This window comes from Plectrocnemia conspersa, unplaced genomic scaffold (assembly GCF_051122295.1).
Source record: "Plectrocnemia conspersa isolate PC_06_02 unplaced genomic scaffold, ASM5112229v1 ptg000012l, whole genome shotgun sequence".
NCBI classification, from domain to species: Eukaryota; Metazoa; Arthropoda; class Insecta; order Trichoptera; family Polycentropodidae; genus Plectrocnemia; species Plectrocnemia conspersa.
In genome coordinates, this window is record NW_028277176.1 from 6633027 (window position 1) to 6649433 (window position 16407).

The 16407-nt window shown below is 30.3% G+C and overlaps 1 protein-coding gene across 1 annotated transcript in view; it reads left to right on the top strand.

Annotated features, from left to right (window-relative positions):
- The window catches only part of LOC148228061 (tachykinin-like peptides receptor 99D), a 267821-nt gene that overhangs the window by 249286 nt on the left and 2128 nt on the right, over nt 1-16407 (top strand). Inside the window, exon 9 of the mRNA XM_088200999.1 lies at nt 15578-15717. Within this exon, the coding sequence (XP_088057125.1) occupies nt 15578-15717 (140 nt within the window). The remainder of the gene's footprint in view (nt 1-15577; nt 15718-16407) is intronic.

The following is a 16407-nucleotide window of genomic DNA, read 5'->3' on the forward strand; positions in this document are numbered from 1 at the left end:
GCAAAAGTTATCAAGACCTTAATTTTAGGTAAATTTATTATTTTCAGGCAAAATGTGTTTTTATAAGCAATTAAGTTAGGTTGAGTTAGGGTATGCTACGATTTATCGTAGCATAACCTAACTATCGTAACATAGCCTAACTCAAAAGATTTTTGTGTTACGGATGCAAGGTCCCCAGGCTGCATATTATGAGAGGGGTCCAATTTCAAAAAAACTGAACTATTTATACAAATTTATAATTTAAATTGTTTTTTTTTTTAATTGACCATTCTTTCTATGAATTTATCTCCATATAGGGGCAGTAACAAGGGTGGTGAATCAAGGTGCAAGGTATCAAGGTTCCACAGTACAAGAAACTACAATTTAAAAACAAAACAATTCAATATAAAAAAAAAAAAATTTAATTATAAAAAGTTTTTAAAAAAAATTTTTGAAAATTTTTTTTTAATTTTTTTAAAAAAAATTCAAATTTTTTTAAAAAATTGAAAAAAATTTTTGAATTTTTTATAAGGATTATTAATTTTAATTAATTTTTCATAAAAAATTAATATTTTTTTTAATTGCAACTTCTTATACCGTGGAGCCTGGGACCTTGCACTTGTTGCACCGCTCTAGTAACTGCCCCTATATGTTGATAAATTCATAAAAAGAAGTTTAAATTAGCAATTTAAAAAAATACAAATAAAATTATTAATTTTTATAAAAGGTTCAAATTTTTTTTAAATTGGACCCCCTTATAATATGCAGGCTGGGTACCGTGCACCCATTGCATTTCCCTGGTGACCATCTCTATGTGTACCTAAAGGTATAAAATTGAGAACACGTATACATACATTTTTATTTTCCCTTAAACAAAATTCTTTAAGTTAGGGTATGTTGGGTTATGCTACGATAAATCGTAGCATACCCTAACTCAACCTAACTTAATTCCTTATAAAAATACAAATTGCCTGAAAATAATAAATTTACTCAAAATTAAGGTCCCGATAACTTCCACTGCTTTTATTGTATCAGCATAATTTTTTTGCTAAAATATAGACATGTAAACATCTCAGATAAATTTGTTAGCCAGCTATATCCACTATTTTGTTTCAAAATGGCGGCTATTCAAAAAATTAAAAAAATTGTATCTTCATTAAAAAACATTTTAGAGAAAAACGTAAAGAGAGTAAATCTATTTTATATTAAAAATAAATCAAAATAAAAATAAAAACTTTTTTTTTCACATTTTTGTCAATTATTTGTTTTTTTAAGACACGGTCGCTGCCACAGCATTTAACATTTTAAATAAATTTTGTATTTATTTTTGCTCAGTTTGTTATGCATGTTTGTTTTTTTTTTACCTTTTTAAATGAAAATTGCGGCCCTTCTTATAATATGTAGCCTAGGTGCCTTGATTTAATAATGGGGCATCCCTTAAAATGGTGTGTAACTCTTTACAAGTTGTTAGTCTGACCTAAAGTCCAGAGCATCGCCCTGTCGTAGGCTGCTGAGTATTCACAAATATATCATTTTGTACTCTCACTTGGCATTTGACATTTCTCATTGTGAGTTTCACCAAGGATATTAGTTTTTTGGAACACCCTACTCTGTACTCTTTAAATTATTCCACGCGACGAGAAAAAAACTACAAATTCTTAAATACCCACACTTGCAAAAAAGAGTACGTGTAAAATATAGAATTAGATTACTTTAACTTGAATTATATTTTTGAGCTCATATAATGAGTTATTAAAGTATTAATAATGGGGGGGGGGTAAAAAATTTAGTTTTTGCCTGGGGCGCTAAGTAACCTAGGACCGGCCCTAAATAGGATTCACCGAATAGTCTCATTGGCCGCGAGGTCAACCACCCCTAGGGCTACGTCCCCTAAATCGGCTTTTGATATATTATACAAAGACAGGTTTTAATCGTTTAAGACAAAATAAGTATATTTGTTGAAATAAAACACCACCGTGGGAAATCCATTCAATAAATTAGGTCACAAAGTATTTACCATAAACAAGAAAAGATTAAAAGTGTCCGTTGCAGATGCTTAAAAAAATAATGCGAGCATTTGGAATAGCCATCAAAACGGCTGTTTGTAATCTTCTCTAACGGCCAACGGCAATTTATTTCAAGCATGCTGGACGAATTTTACTATTGACATGAAAGACCTGGATTCGAACCCCATACGGACCTTAGTGTTTTTAAATTTCTATCGTGTCTAGGAGATCGGAATAAGTGATTAATATTCTATCCATTTAATTATTTAATGCTAAGGCAATAAATATAATTTAATTAAAAAACAATATATGTAATAAAAAATGTATTTAATGACATATTTTACTACATATTTCTTAAAATTGCGATATTAATTATACAATAGAAATCACATATATTCCATATCTTATGATTCAGCTGAGTTTTCTATGTGAGTTTTTTCGTGAAAGAAGTTAATATTATATCAACACAATTATTGAATTGATACGCCATATAATAAGTAATATAATTTGTACGATATTCATCAAATTAGTCTATTGTACTTAAATTAGGCAGCCAAATACCACAATGGACTATATCGCCGATGTTATTATTTTTATTATCATACTTAAATTAGTGTAGTAACCACGACAATGCGTAAACAACTTATATTTAGTGATTATATAAAAGCAAAGCATAATACAAAATCGTTAATTATAATAAGAAATATGGTAATTTTGTTGGTACATAATGTATATATATAATAGACAATAGAAAATAATTAATTGCTTTTGTATATAACTAGTCGTTCGTCGAAACAAAAACTTTAATATATAATGCTTCATTCCTTTTACGACCACAAAATAGATATATTGAATATATTATATATCAATCAAAACAAATTTAAGATAAGATGAAATAATACAAAATATTAATTTCAAATCGATCTCTAAATATGTATACATTTGTGGGCTTTCATTTAAAGTTTTTTTACAATGATGTAAAGATAAAAATGCTTCATAACTATTTTATTTTTTCAATAATATATTTTAATTTTACTTTTCCACAAATTTTATCTGTGTATAAGAAATTTCTTTTAGCAAAGCTTTAAATTGTTGGTAAATGCAATTTTAATTGCGTCATCTGGCAAACTCTGATATTTTATTAATAATACTTTTAGTAGGATGTAAATATATTTACCTTAAGTTTGTTTGTCGTTGGTTTATCCTTTCTTTCGATATAATATTTTCAAAAATATTTGTTTACAAAAATACAAAATCGTAATCCGTAAACTTATCATTGTAAAAATAATACATGAGATATTCATTTATTCATTTTTGGCCCAACAAGATGGGTCTTTGCCTCCTCCAAGAATTTTCCCCAGCTCTTCCGGTTGTTCGTGATACGTCACTCACTGCTCTTTTTTATGACTCTATATATCCTACGAAAAACCTTCCTCTCGAATATATCAAGTAGTCGCTCGTCAGTTCTGATAAGTGTCCAGCTCTCAGAGACGTGTCTTAGCACAGGTCTGATCAATGTTTCAAATATTAATATTTTTCTACGACGAGATACTGTTCGTGATTATATGTGTTTTATCAAGCTAAAATAGCAATTGTTTGCTGACGCCATTTTTCTGTTGATTTCCTTACATAATTTATAGCTTTTACTATAGTTCCAAGGTATGTGAAATCCATTAACCCAGTTGAATGTGTTCTCGTTTATGGATGTCTGCAATATACTGGCTATCTCAGCCTCAAAATTAATGTGATGCGTGTCTATATTAAATTCTTCGGTCTTTTCCGTAATTGCTCATATTGATAATATATTACAGCATAATGTATTTTTTATTTTTGAATACGTTGCAGAAGCCTCACTTCACTCTTTTTCACGTCTATACCAATATACCCGGTGATTTATTATTCCAAAGACGTTTTACTACTTTCTTTGCCTCATCTATTGATGATGCATCCTTGTTTAAATTATCTGGGTATTGCTCTACAGAGCTATCGATTTTATATTCTAAAACTCTGACATTTAAAACAGACATAGCCAACAAGTCAATCGCGACTAGGGATTCTGTGTCGAGACAACCCGGGAATTCATTCCCGAGAATTCAAAGATTTTTTGCTGTCTCGAGTCCCGGGAATTTAAAAATAATTAACCCGGGACTCGAGACTTTCCGAAGTGCAATTTTACAAAAATATGTAAAGAGCGAATTTGATATCGAGCTTAATTTATGTCTCGAAATGAAGACAATGTGGAATTCCTTATTACCCATGATCTCGAGATTTTGAAAGTTAATAAATTGCATTAGAAAATCATTAATTGATCTCGGCATCGGCCAAATTTGGAATGAATCGAACATTCACGTATTGGAAAATATTTGTGAAGTACTCACTCCTATAAAACTGGCAGTTGAAGCTCTAAGTCGTCGAGATGCCACTTTACTAACTTCCGAAATTATTGTTAATTTCCTTCTAAAAAAAATATTTGAAATCAACACAACTCTGTCGCACGAACCCCCAAAATATTTCAACGACTAGAAATAAAAACTTCAACTTTAAAAAGGAGTTTCAGATATTAGACTCAACTATCAAGCGAACTCCGAATCTAGAGCTTTTATTCAAATCATTGCTTACAATTAAGCCAATATCTACAGAAAGCGAGAGAGTTTTTTCTACATCTGGAATATTTGCCACAAAAACCAGGAACAAGCTATGTGATTCATCATTAAACGCCTTGGTGTTTTTAAAAACATATTTTTCCTTACAAAAGTAAAGGTTTTAACTTAATATTGATATAAATATTTCGATTAAAAAAATTGTAATAAATTAAATTTAAATAAATATCGAATAAAGCGTTTTTAAATTGTTTCAATAAATTTTCACCTAACGTGCCTATAACACAAATAATATAAGTTAATAATAATAAATTAATTAAAGTTAATAATAATAAGTTAATTAAAGTTAATAATAATAAGTTAATTTTTTAACATAATTTTTTTTCATGATTATACGAAAGATAATCAAAGTCTCGAGTCCCGGGAATTCCCGGGACTTTAAAAATTTGGGTCTCGAGTCCCGGGAATCGAAAAAACCCGAGACTTCAGAATCCCTAATCGCGACACAACGTATAGACATATTCACAATCAATTTTAAGACTGCAGCCAAATAGATGTCAAAAACCTGGTAATGATTATTAGCATATATAAATTACTACATATATAAAAAATGTTTAGATGCCGTTATCAGGCGGTGAAGCTGAAATAGCAGAGTCTGCTCTCTGAAAATTCCGCTGATGTCTCTCGTATCGATGCAGTCTCATAGCTCGCCTCTATTCATCTCTGATGATGTGTCTCCGTGTCACATCTTTTAAAATGCTAGTTTGCGACAGTTCTATGGAATCGCAGCTGAGGATCTTTGTGAGCCAATCGCATCGCTTTTTCGACACACAAATTGTGTTCATGCATTAAAATAAAAACCGGTCCAGATACTCACACATCGATAGATAACCAAATGGTAGAATAACAATATTATTATGTGTATCTAGCGCGCGTTCTTTCTCAACTATATTATTTCCATGAGTAATGATAATTAGGCTATTTTTCATCACTGTTTGATATGTGGCCATTTAAACACGATACATGTGAAATTTCAATCTGAGCTTTTTATTAATTTTATGATTTGAAAGAAGCAAAATCTGGATTAATTACGCAACAAAATATTTTTTCAAATGCAATAAAACATTTAAAGGCTGTAACAATTGCTTTCTTACGAGCGAGTTATTTCTGAGAACGAATTTGTTAATGAAACCTTAATTGAATTCGTAGATTCACTACTTGAAAACATCATAAACAAAAGCGAAATAAAAAGAGGCATTTAAGATAAACGATAATCTCAAAATACAAAAATGAGCAAAAATAAAATGAACGCCTCGTGATGTGTTAATTAATTTATTTCATTTTCAATACAATTGGATAAATTACGGGATGTTGGTGATATTGTATAATTGCTAGTTTTTAATATAATGCTCTTTGGGGATGATTTTATTGCGTGGGAGAGCTCGAGGAATCAATTTTTTACTGGATTCAAGAAATACGTAACCATGATCCATTGTTAAAACTTGTCTCAATCAAAGCCTTATTACTGGATTTGATTCCAAAAGTCAGCTTTCATATATCAACAATATAACTGTGCAACATAATCCCACTAACGTCACCATAAGACCATTGAACCAATAGCGTACCGATACGCCGATGCCAATGGGCGCGTTCTGCCACCGGTGACAATGCAACTTCTGATCCGTTAAAATAAAGACGATATTTGACACAAACCCGAAAAGCCGAAACGAAACCTTTATTTGATTTTTCAGTGTCGTTGATATCCACCTGAAAAAAGCCACAGAAATAATGGCCAACCAGTAAGAGCCAATTTCAAATTAATTTTAGTCATTTTTTAGATATTATCAACAAGTAACAAACACTATTTTATTTGTTTTTAATTTTACAGTAGTTTTATTTATAAATTCAACTGCACATTTCTTTTGGCGCAAATAACTATAATTTAATTATAGCTAGCTTTTACTTCGCTCTTATCGTTTTTTATATAATGTTACATAAATGAAACACTATTTTCGACCCAATCGATAGATTAGATTCCACTTTTTTAAAAGCATTTTTTCCCTCGCCTCGGCCCTAACTAATAGCGAATTTTCTCGCGAAACATTCCGGCGTCATTCTGCTCAACATTAAACTTTTGACATGGCAATATTGGATGCCGGGCGTTACGACAATTCCAATTTGCCAGGATTATAAGGGGACACGGGTATGTACAGGAGAATGTTAGCCCATGGTTATGCACCACATGTGCTTTTGAAACACGTTACTGAGGAATTTAGGACAAATCTTCGCCGTTAGCCCTTCCGAATTATTACGCTCGGGGGAAATATTTTAACTAACCATTACGCTTTCTTGTTAATTATCCGCTATTGAACGAAAGGGTAAACGGGCTAAAGGGCTACTCGGCTAGCGTAATGACAAAATAATTACATATCGATTGTATATGTTGAAACCGGGGAGAATTATTGATCAAACCTAATCAAGACTAAATAGCACACAACCAATAATGGTACGCAGTAAACAATGCGGCACGTTTTGTATTATTTTAGATAATCTAAATCGAATGGGAGCCTAAAATGACAATTCATACTAGTGACATTTTTAGAAAAAAACTCAAATTTATATTGAATTCGTTTGGAGTATTAATAAATGTGCAACAATTTTTTAATTATATATAATTTTTATAAATTAGTGATGTTTTTTAGCCTCTGGTTATATCTAAAGATTGAATTTAACTCTGTATTTTTAACTTTAGAGCTGGACCATGATTGACGCGCAGGGGGAAGCGGCTGCTTTATCGGTCTTTTAAGACTCGATCGATGCTTTGGCATAGCTCTGCTTAGTGCAAGTTCAGATGAACTTCATGTGTCCTGACTGTGGATGATATGCGCTATGTATGCGCTTTTATACGCTAGTCGAGATGGAAGAGATGATTTTTCTCTGCACCCTTCTCAATACGTGTAACATTTTGCAGTAGGTTTTAATTTTTCTTACAAAAAAAAAATGTTGAGATTTGGCAACCATGCACTTGTCATCCACATTTTACTGGTTTTCGAAAATGGTAATACCAAAGGTACCAAACCGCCTTTATTTATGGTATATTTGAGGATGGAAATATCGTTATTTTCAAAATTCTTGCCGCAAATTCTGTATTGGTATTGTGTAAATATTAATATTTTAGTTACAGCATCTTCAAATATTTATATGATTTTAATAATATGTATTATTTTTTTACTATTATACATCAATATTTTACTAACAAATTAAGCTTTCATTGATTATTTCATTGACATATTATTTCGACCTGTATTTTCGGTGTTTGTTTATGTCGGGGTCATCGTCGAGTTTATAGGTCGAAAGGGTGTGACTTTGCAGCCAAATAGACGCCGTAAAAGAGAATAACAGTTTATTTATTAGGTACAATTACAACACTTAGAAGTTAGAGAGTCTTCGGTGGTGGGTCAAGTTTTATTTGTCGGCGTACTGATGGAGTAGCTGGAATTATCACCGTGGTGTCGTATTTTCGTAATTCTGTCTAGACGATACGCTGATGTCTCTCGTGTCGATCAGCCTTGATATAAATATCTTCTGAGTATCTGTGCCTACCCGTGTCACTAACATTTTTGGCGGTGATAATGGGTGTTTAACATCTCAGGGCGGATTGACAAATTAAGTGGTTCATGCAATATTTCCAATTGTTGACGCTTTTATTTTGTGGTGAGGAGATCTCTCTTCCGTTGTATGATATGTGGATAGGCATTCTAACTTCTCGATGATTTTCATTTCTCGAGATGAAAAAATGTAGGTAAAACAGTAAATTAAGCAGATACATTATTACATATTATATTTAAAATTACCCTTTAAAAAACACATACAATTTAAAGTAGAAACACTGTGTGGTCCAACTTTCGAATCGAGGGAGATCAATTTTTTCGTTGTTCAAGTGGACATTATGGTGACTTTTAAATTGCAACTAATGGCGCAGATGTTTGCAACCCAGCACTATTAATTATTAAATAGTGAGTTTTAATTTTCATATAATTTTGTTTTTTAATAGCAAACGATATCCAATAATAACATTAATGTTACTGTTTCAAAATCATTAAAATAATAATAAAAAAACGAGGCTTGAAGCGTTAGGTTTTATTGATATAAAAACAGTATTATTATTAGGAAAAAAATCGAAACAAGAAAATAAACATTTTCTTTAACAATACATAGTATGAACGAATATCGTAAGGCTTAACATAGCCAATTTTCAATAAGAGTGATAGCAAATATTGACCTTTTCGTGAGCTATTTGTCATTTGACACGTTTGACAAAACATGGAATAAAAATTCACTTTTTCTCTAAGACGACAGCTCAATATCTGTGATTCGCATTGGAAAAAAGACGTAGATAACTTTACAGACAAGATAAAAGAGCAACGCTTTATTTCATTCTACCCAAAAGGACAATGACAAAGACACGCACATTCTTTGATTAATGCTCAACTTAAAGTTTCTTCTGAAAATCTGTTATCTGATTTTTTTATGCGTAATGAATTTAATATTTTTAATTAACAACCTGTAGTTGTAAATTTTATCTGTGACAAATACAATACAAAGGAGAAAACCGCATAAAAATTGGTACAGACATTAAAAAAAATATATACATATATTTATATACCTACAGATAAATATATGTGAATGTATATAATTCTAATTTTATTGATCCCGATTTTAAGGTGGATGAAAATATGTAAAGTTCTATCGTCGTTAAAAATAGTTTTCTTGTAATTGAAACACCATATGTCATATAAATACATATACTCGTAATATACTAGTATCGTATTCATTGAATAATCACAAGCAGTCACATTGAATAATCACAAGCAGACAAGCAGTCACATTTAATATCCAAGAGTCGAACTCGATCTTCGAGACGACTTGAAGAGCAATTGTGACTTATATTAATTTATAAGATGTTTTAATTTATATTTAGCCGATCCAGATACTGCACATTTTATGTTGTAGTATGTTTTCAAAAAATAAGTAATTTTAATGATAGACTTTGACCCTAATAACTTACTAGTAATTTACAGAAAATCAATTAATTATGATTTACTGCTAACTGCAAATCATACATATCTGCAATATTATTATATTTCTTAATATTAATAATTATTTTGTATTATATGTTGTTATAATATGGTGGTTAAATATATGTTGTTTACGTGTTGTCGTGCTATGCGACACAAGCTCGGCCATTCGATTAAATGTCTGTTCGCAGTGAATTCAAACGGCAAACAAAGGTGATAAATGGCGATTGCGGGCGATTTGTCATTTGAACGCCGCTCGAATCGAACGCTGCACTCCATTATCAGAATGATATATCTTTTGTAACGTATGCACAAATCAAAGTTTAATGAGGCGCATAAATGTGCACCAATCCACGCGATAAAGTATTATTCGTTATTTATTCCGCATCAAAAGGGGTAATTTAAAATATCGTTAGGTTGGTACCGCTTTTTGGCTTTTGACGCTGGCAACACCGGTCAATGAGAATGATGGGTAAATTAATTTGTTTATGCAAACCCCCCGTTGTTGATGAATCGCCTAGGGCGCAATGGCGCAAATCGCAATTAGTGCGAGCCACTACAATATATAGAACATAATCTAATAATTATTGTCATTATAGTACTTTGAAAAACCAAAAGCAAACTATTATATATAAATAAAACTCTATTTTAATGTTACGATACAACAATAACCTTAAATAATATTACCTAAAGAGGCGTTCATTTAATTCTCGCAGTAGAATTGTACTATTAAAACGCATGAAGTCAGTCGCGAGTGAAATAATAAAATATTTTATTAATTTGCTAATTACATTACAATGTTTTGTCTGCTAACGTTATGTTTGGTTCATCAATTGTATTAACAATTAAATGGATTAACTTGCGCTGTCAAGTCATAATAAAGCTTTTTAACTGTTTTATAAAAAATATGTTTCTTTGTTAAAATGCGACACAACCGTGGGAGACTTTTTAACAGCTTAAGTCATAAGGTACACTCTAAAAATCAGAAAATATTTACAACTCCATCGCCTAAGAAGATTTAACCCATACATTCGGATTCATCCTCTAAAAGGCAGTCCATATTTTTTTATTGGCTAGCGGCAATTTATTTTAAAATAACTCACTACCCTTCTGTAATTGATTGTTATACTAAAAAAGGGCGGATAAGAATCACTTCCCTTCAGACACTTCGTCTGAAGACTTATTATTAAAGATCTTCTCTTACACTGCCGGTATCTACATCGTCATCCATTTCGAAGTTCAATGTATCTAAACTTCAAGAGCGCTCCAACTTGACATACTAAAAGCATTACAGAAACGCCTGCAGCCTATGGACGCACCCACGGACAATTAATTTTCGTATTTACGAAATAAAGACCCCTGACTCGATGGTCAGTAGTACTGTAAATCAGCGCGAGTTCAAAGTGTCAAATGTTAGTTTGCAACAATACAATCCAGAAATAATAATTCTGTACGAACTGTGTATTTACGAGATTATGATCAATTTCATCATTCTAATGAGCGAACAATTCGCAACGTAGTGAAAAAAAATTTAAATACTGGATGCGTTGGAAATAGGATAATGCTTGTGCATCATCAATATTGCTGCTGTAAGTGAAAGTGTTGCCAAAGACCCGGTATTGTCGATTCGTCGGTATTCGCAACTTTTGGGCTTTTCTTGTGGTTCTCTTTGGCACATTCTGCAACTGAATTTGCACTTACACCCATATAAAATTCAGATAACATAAGAACTGAAGCTCAGAGATAAATAATTTACGCAGATTGGGTGTTAGAGCAGCAAGAAGTTGATGCTGATTTTTCAAAGAAAATCTTTTTTCTGATGAGGCACATATCCACCTCACTGTGTATGCTAATAATCAATAATTTCACACATGGGGTGAGGAAAATCTTTATGTGATTTACGAAAAAATAAAAATAAAACTTCAGACCTACTATCTTATCAATCTGGAAACCAAGAATTCATCTGAATATTCAAAACACTAGTGAGTGAATTTATAAAAATGTGTATAAAAAAATAAACGCGCCCTGCAAATTACGGACAACACCGTAATATTTTGGTGAAAACCAATTATATAATTAAATTAATTTAATTTTTTATGTGTAAAAAAATACTAAAAATAATACTAAGGACTAAGTCTAACGCTTTTAATATGTATTAATTGTGTTTAACTATATTTTAATATCACTTAAAGTTATATATGTCAGACGTCTAGAAACTCGCACTTCAAAGTTTTGATGGCTGTTAATTAAACACGTTCAAGTTGCATTGTGCAATAATTCAACTATACAAATATATAATAATAGTTTCGTAATATTGCTTGAAGTTACTTTTGCCATGTTTTGATGTAGCATTGTACTAAACTTGACAACTATGTTACTAGTACTATTCAATTATATAATATATTATATGTATATGACGTCTAGATTTAAAAACAAATTTTCTTTACATATTCATATTATATATATATACATAGAGCAGCTAAACATAAAAGCCAAATAATAGATATTTAATAGTTGTTCAACAACTAAATAATAGATTTGAACAACAAAGTTGTTCAACAATTCAGAATTACCCAATTCTTATGAAACATAATATTTTTTGACACGTACAACTTGTTAAAACTTGTATTAAAGTTTGTAATGTAATAAATGTAATAAAAATATGTATATTCACATATGCACACTTACATTGGACTTATAATAAAAACATTTTTTTTAACTAAGAAGAATCTTAAAGAAAGTTTAATTTTTATCAACACATGAATCTTACATTTAACTAAATGTATCGAGGCGAATGAAAATTAAAACACAATATTTTCTCAAAACATACAGCTTTTACACAAAATGTAATGGTTAAATGTTAAAGTAAACTTTTTTAACAACACTCATAAATTTTTGGATGTCTGTGGTAAATTTTGTTGTTAAAATTCTTAACACTGCTTTTAAATGTTCAACACTAATACACGTTCTTAACGAGTTTTCCTTATAATTTACTATTGAAAATGTTTCTACGTGAATATAAAAATAACGAACATTTTTTGAGAATTATTTTTCAAATTACCAAAGCTATCAAATGATTGATGAACAATTGACAACTGATTTTTTATTTAGAAAAATCATAAAATTCTTTACTTACTCTGGTAATGATATCTTTTTTTTGTTGATAATAGTTGTTTAAATAAATTTATTTTTAATTGAAATTTATAAAATAACCCTAACGTTCATTAATAAACTATATTAATATTTATTTTTAACTGTAACGCCTCGTTAAGGAAATTTAAATAAGTGATAATGTCCTGGGTAAAGGCAAAATAACAAAACCAATTATGGTCCAAGTTCGGAAAAATCTGATATATTTCATTTCTAAAAATATAATTACATCCCTTTTTAATTCCCATATCCCACGAAGAACTCTTCTCAAATTTAAAAAACGAATTTGGCTGTGGTAAAATATATCTGAATATTCGGAATCAAGATCACGAAGAAAATTAATTAATAAACGATTCAGAACCCTTGATCTAATTTGAAAATATAATATGTGATTTGTTCAGCACTTGCTGATGTAATTAGTTCCTTATGACTGCATTTCTCACTAATCTCGTCCTTTATTTTCCATGAGTTGTCACTCACGAGTTTTTTCAAGATAATTTATATTTGAATAAGCAATTATTTACTTGTTAAAATATATAATTTTCAGTTCTCTGGTTCTTCATTGATTCCATTGATAAAAAGTTATTCGATTATGTTAAAATCAGGGGTACATGCTCTTATAAACAATAATTAATCTGTTTTCTTATGCTCAGTACTTTCATTGAGAGCAATTGAATACCATGTTAAAGATTGTAATATCGATAACAGTTACTTCATCATCATTAATACGTGTTATTTATTATCCGTGGAGATAAACTTATATTTTGTAATTGCTTTGCTACATAAAAAATCAGCGGCTGCAATCATCCGTTTCTTTAGTCACTATCAGAAAATGGTTTATTCTTCTTTGCGATTAATGGGTAATGGCATAACTTGTTTTTGTAGTATCTTTTTGTTCCTTAGTCATCCGGGTAAATGAATTTTGTCGTTATATGCATTATGATTGGAATCGAAATGTATTTCAATACTTTAATCTTTTAACACTGCAATACTATCGCCTTAACCCTTTAAGCGGTATCGCCGTACATGTACGGCGATCGATCTTTCACTGTTTTGAAGTACCCCAAATAATTATATATTTACATATATAACTGAAAAAATAATAATTAAAAAATATGTTATTTATATTAAATTTTTTAAAGTTAATTCAATGAAAATGATTTTTATAGAAAATAATACTAATAAATTCGAGAGTACGAAATAAATAACATAACAACTAATAATTTATTTCAATTTCATAAAAAAATATTAAGGCCTCTGAACCGAATAATATATTAAAAATATATAAAATAAATTAATAGAAATGTTTGAAAATAAATTATTAAACCATGATAGTACTAAAAAGTAGTAAAATAAATTAAAACAATAAAACATTTTTTATGATTTTTTTATAAATGCAATATAAAATAATAATAAATAATTATGGAAAATACGTAAAACTCACTCCCATGTGTATAAATTAACTAACTACCAAAGGGTTAAAACTTAAATAAGTAAAAAAAAAATTTTGTTTTCCATTCTTCGTTTAAAACACGTCTCTCCATATTGACTTTTATTCTCTTATATATTTTAGGTGTATTATATAATATTTTGTATATATTCTTTTTTAATGTGACGTTACAACACGAAATACACACAACACATTAATTTAATAAAAATATACAAAAAGCAATTATTTCTCTCAGGTAATCAAAGTTTTAATACGTATTAACAACTGATAAACAAAGAAAAAAAACTGCAGATGTGACAAAAATGTTGCATTTAATAATATAAACAGTTATATTTTTAACGACGAAACACATGTTTGTTGATTTGGCGGCGAAACTCACGGACCGCTTCTAATTAGTAATTTAATTTATAAACGCTGTCTTGCTTGCTGCCACTCTTTTTTGACGTATGTAATATTATGGCAAGACACGATCGGAAAACCTTTTTTTATTATATAATACATAAATATATTTTTTTTTAATTATTTTAATTTTACAATGCTTCGCGGGCCGGATCCGGCCCGCCATTTGCTCATAAATGTGAAATTACTTGTAGATAAATCTGGCGGGTACAATAAATGTTCATATTGTAATTAAAAACGTACTATGCTCGCTCTCTTTGTTTTTTGTCTGGTGCTAATGAACCTAAGTTTCATCTTTAGTTCGATCTTCTAGGATCTTTCTAGGAAGCCGGAGAGCTTTCGGATTTTTCTTCACGATCACGATACATTTAACTGCTACAATAGACAATGAGGTCCTAGTCGAAAGTTTGATTAAAAATAAAATTAGTAAAATTGAAGTGACAGACATGCATCATTATACTGAACATTGTGCTTTTATGTGTTTTAATTGGTTCGATACTCAAAAACCGAATGACAAAGCATTGCGCTGATGTGCATTTGCGTTGCATATCCGCTTCGCGATACCACTTGTCGGCTACTTAGCTTCGAAAAATATGTAACACTACCGTCAATTTACAGGAAGGAAAGAAACCGCTGTTTTTATGGCACTTTCAAGTCGCACGTCATAAATTGTCCTTAATTTTTAAGCCGCTATTGTATGATTGCACCCACCGAGTAATCTGTACTACTTAACTATTTCTATAGTGTCCTTAACTCGAGTAGAGCAATTTGTTTTTGTCAAAACATTGAATTTGTAATACAAGGAGATGAATTGGCACGCCTCTGAATAATAAACACGCAGGCACCTGAGCACAAAGCGTTCATTGTTCCGGCACCTACCTGCTTTATTAATATTTATTATGACAACATTTTCAGGTTCAGACGAGGGTTCAAGCAGTTTTTCTCATGCTGTCCTTGTGTGGAAGTCGGACCCGAGACGCTGACAAGGCGAGAAGTACTCACGTCTAGATACTCGTGTTCTGGATCGCCGGACCATCATCGAATCATAAGAAATGGTTAGTGTTAAAATTTATGTATATACACTTACTAGTTTCTTAAGCTTTTGGCCCTTTTTTATAAGAAAAATAATAAAACAATATGATATAATTGTTATAAGTATGTTTTGTAAATATGTTACAGTGAAATTGTATTTTCACCAGTAAAAATATAATTTCACTAACTAGGCCAGGGAAGATGTATCAAACAATTGATTTATAATTAATGAAACTGTATTTTTATAAAACACGTTCAGAACATTATGGCCTTAACAAGTGAAATGTCGGGCTACTTTCATTGAAACTCAAATTGAGAGTTGAAAAACGTTTTTTTTAACTTTACCTAAGCAAATATAAGTATGGTATAAATATTAATTCGTTACATATTTAATTATTATTATGGTTGGGTTTGGGTTTAAACAGCAAATGATCATTCTGCAACTGTCAATTCAGTTTTAACAACAGCTTAAAGCAGCATATAATTTCAGTAGTGCTTATCAGTTATTATTTTTTTTTTATTTTCGCTAGTATAAATATATGTATATCTTCTGGTAAAAATGTATTCCGATATTATTTCACTGAAACGCCAGTGAAAATATAACTTCGTAATACACATTCACTATAGTTATTATTTATAATTAGTATTTTAAAAATAATTTTGAAATGATTAGAAAATATTTTTGCCTGATGGTTAATCTTAAATAATTCTAA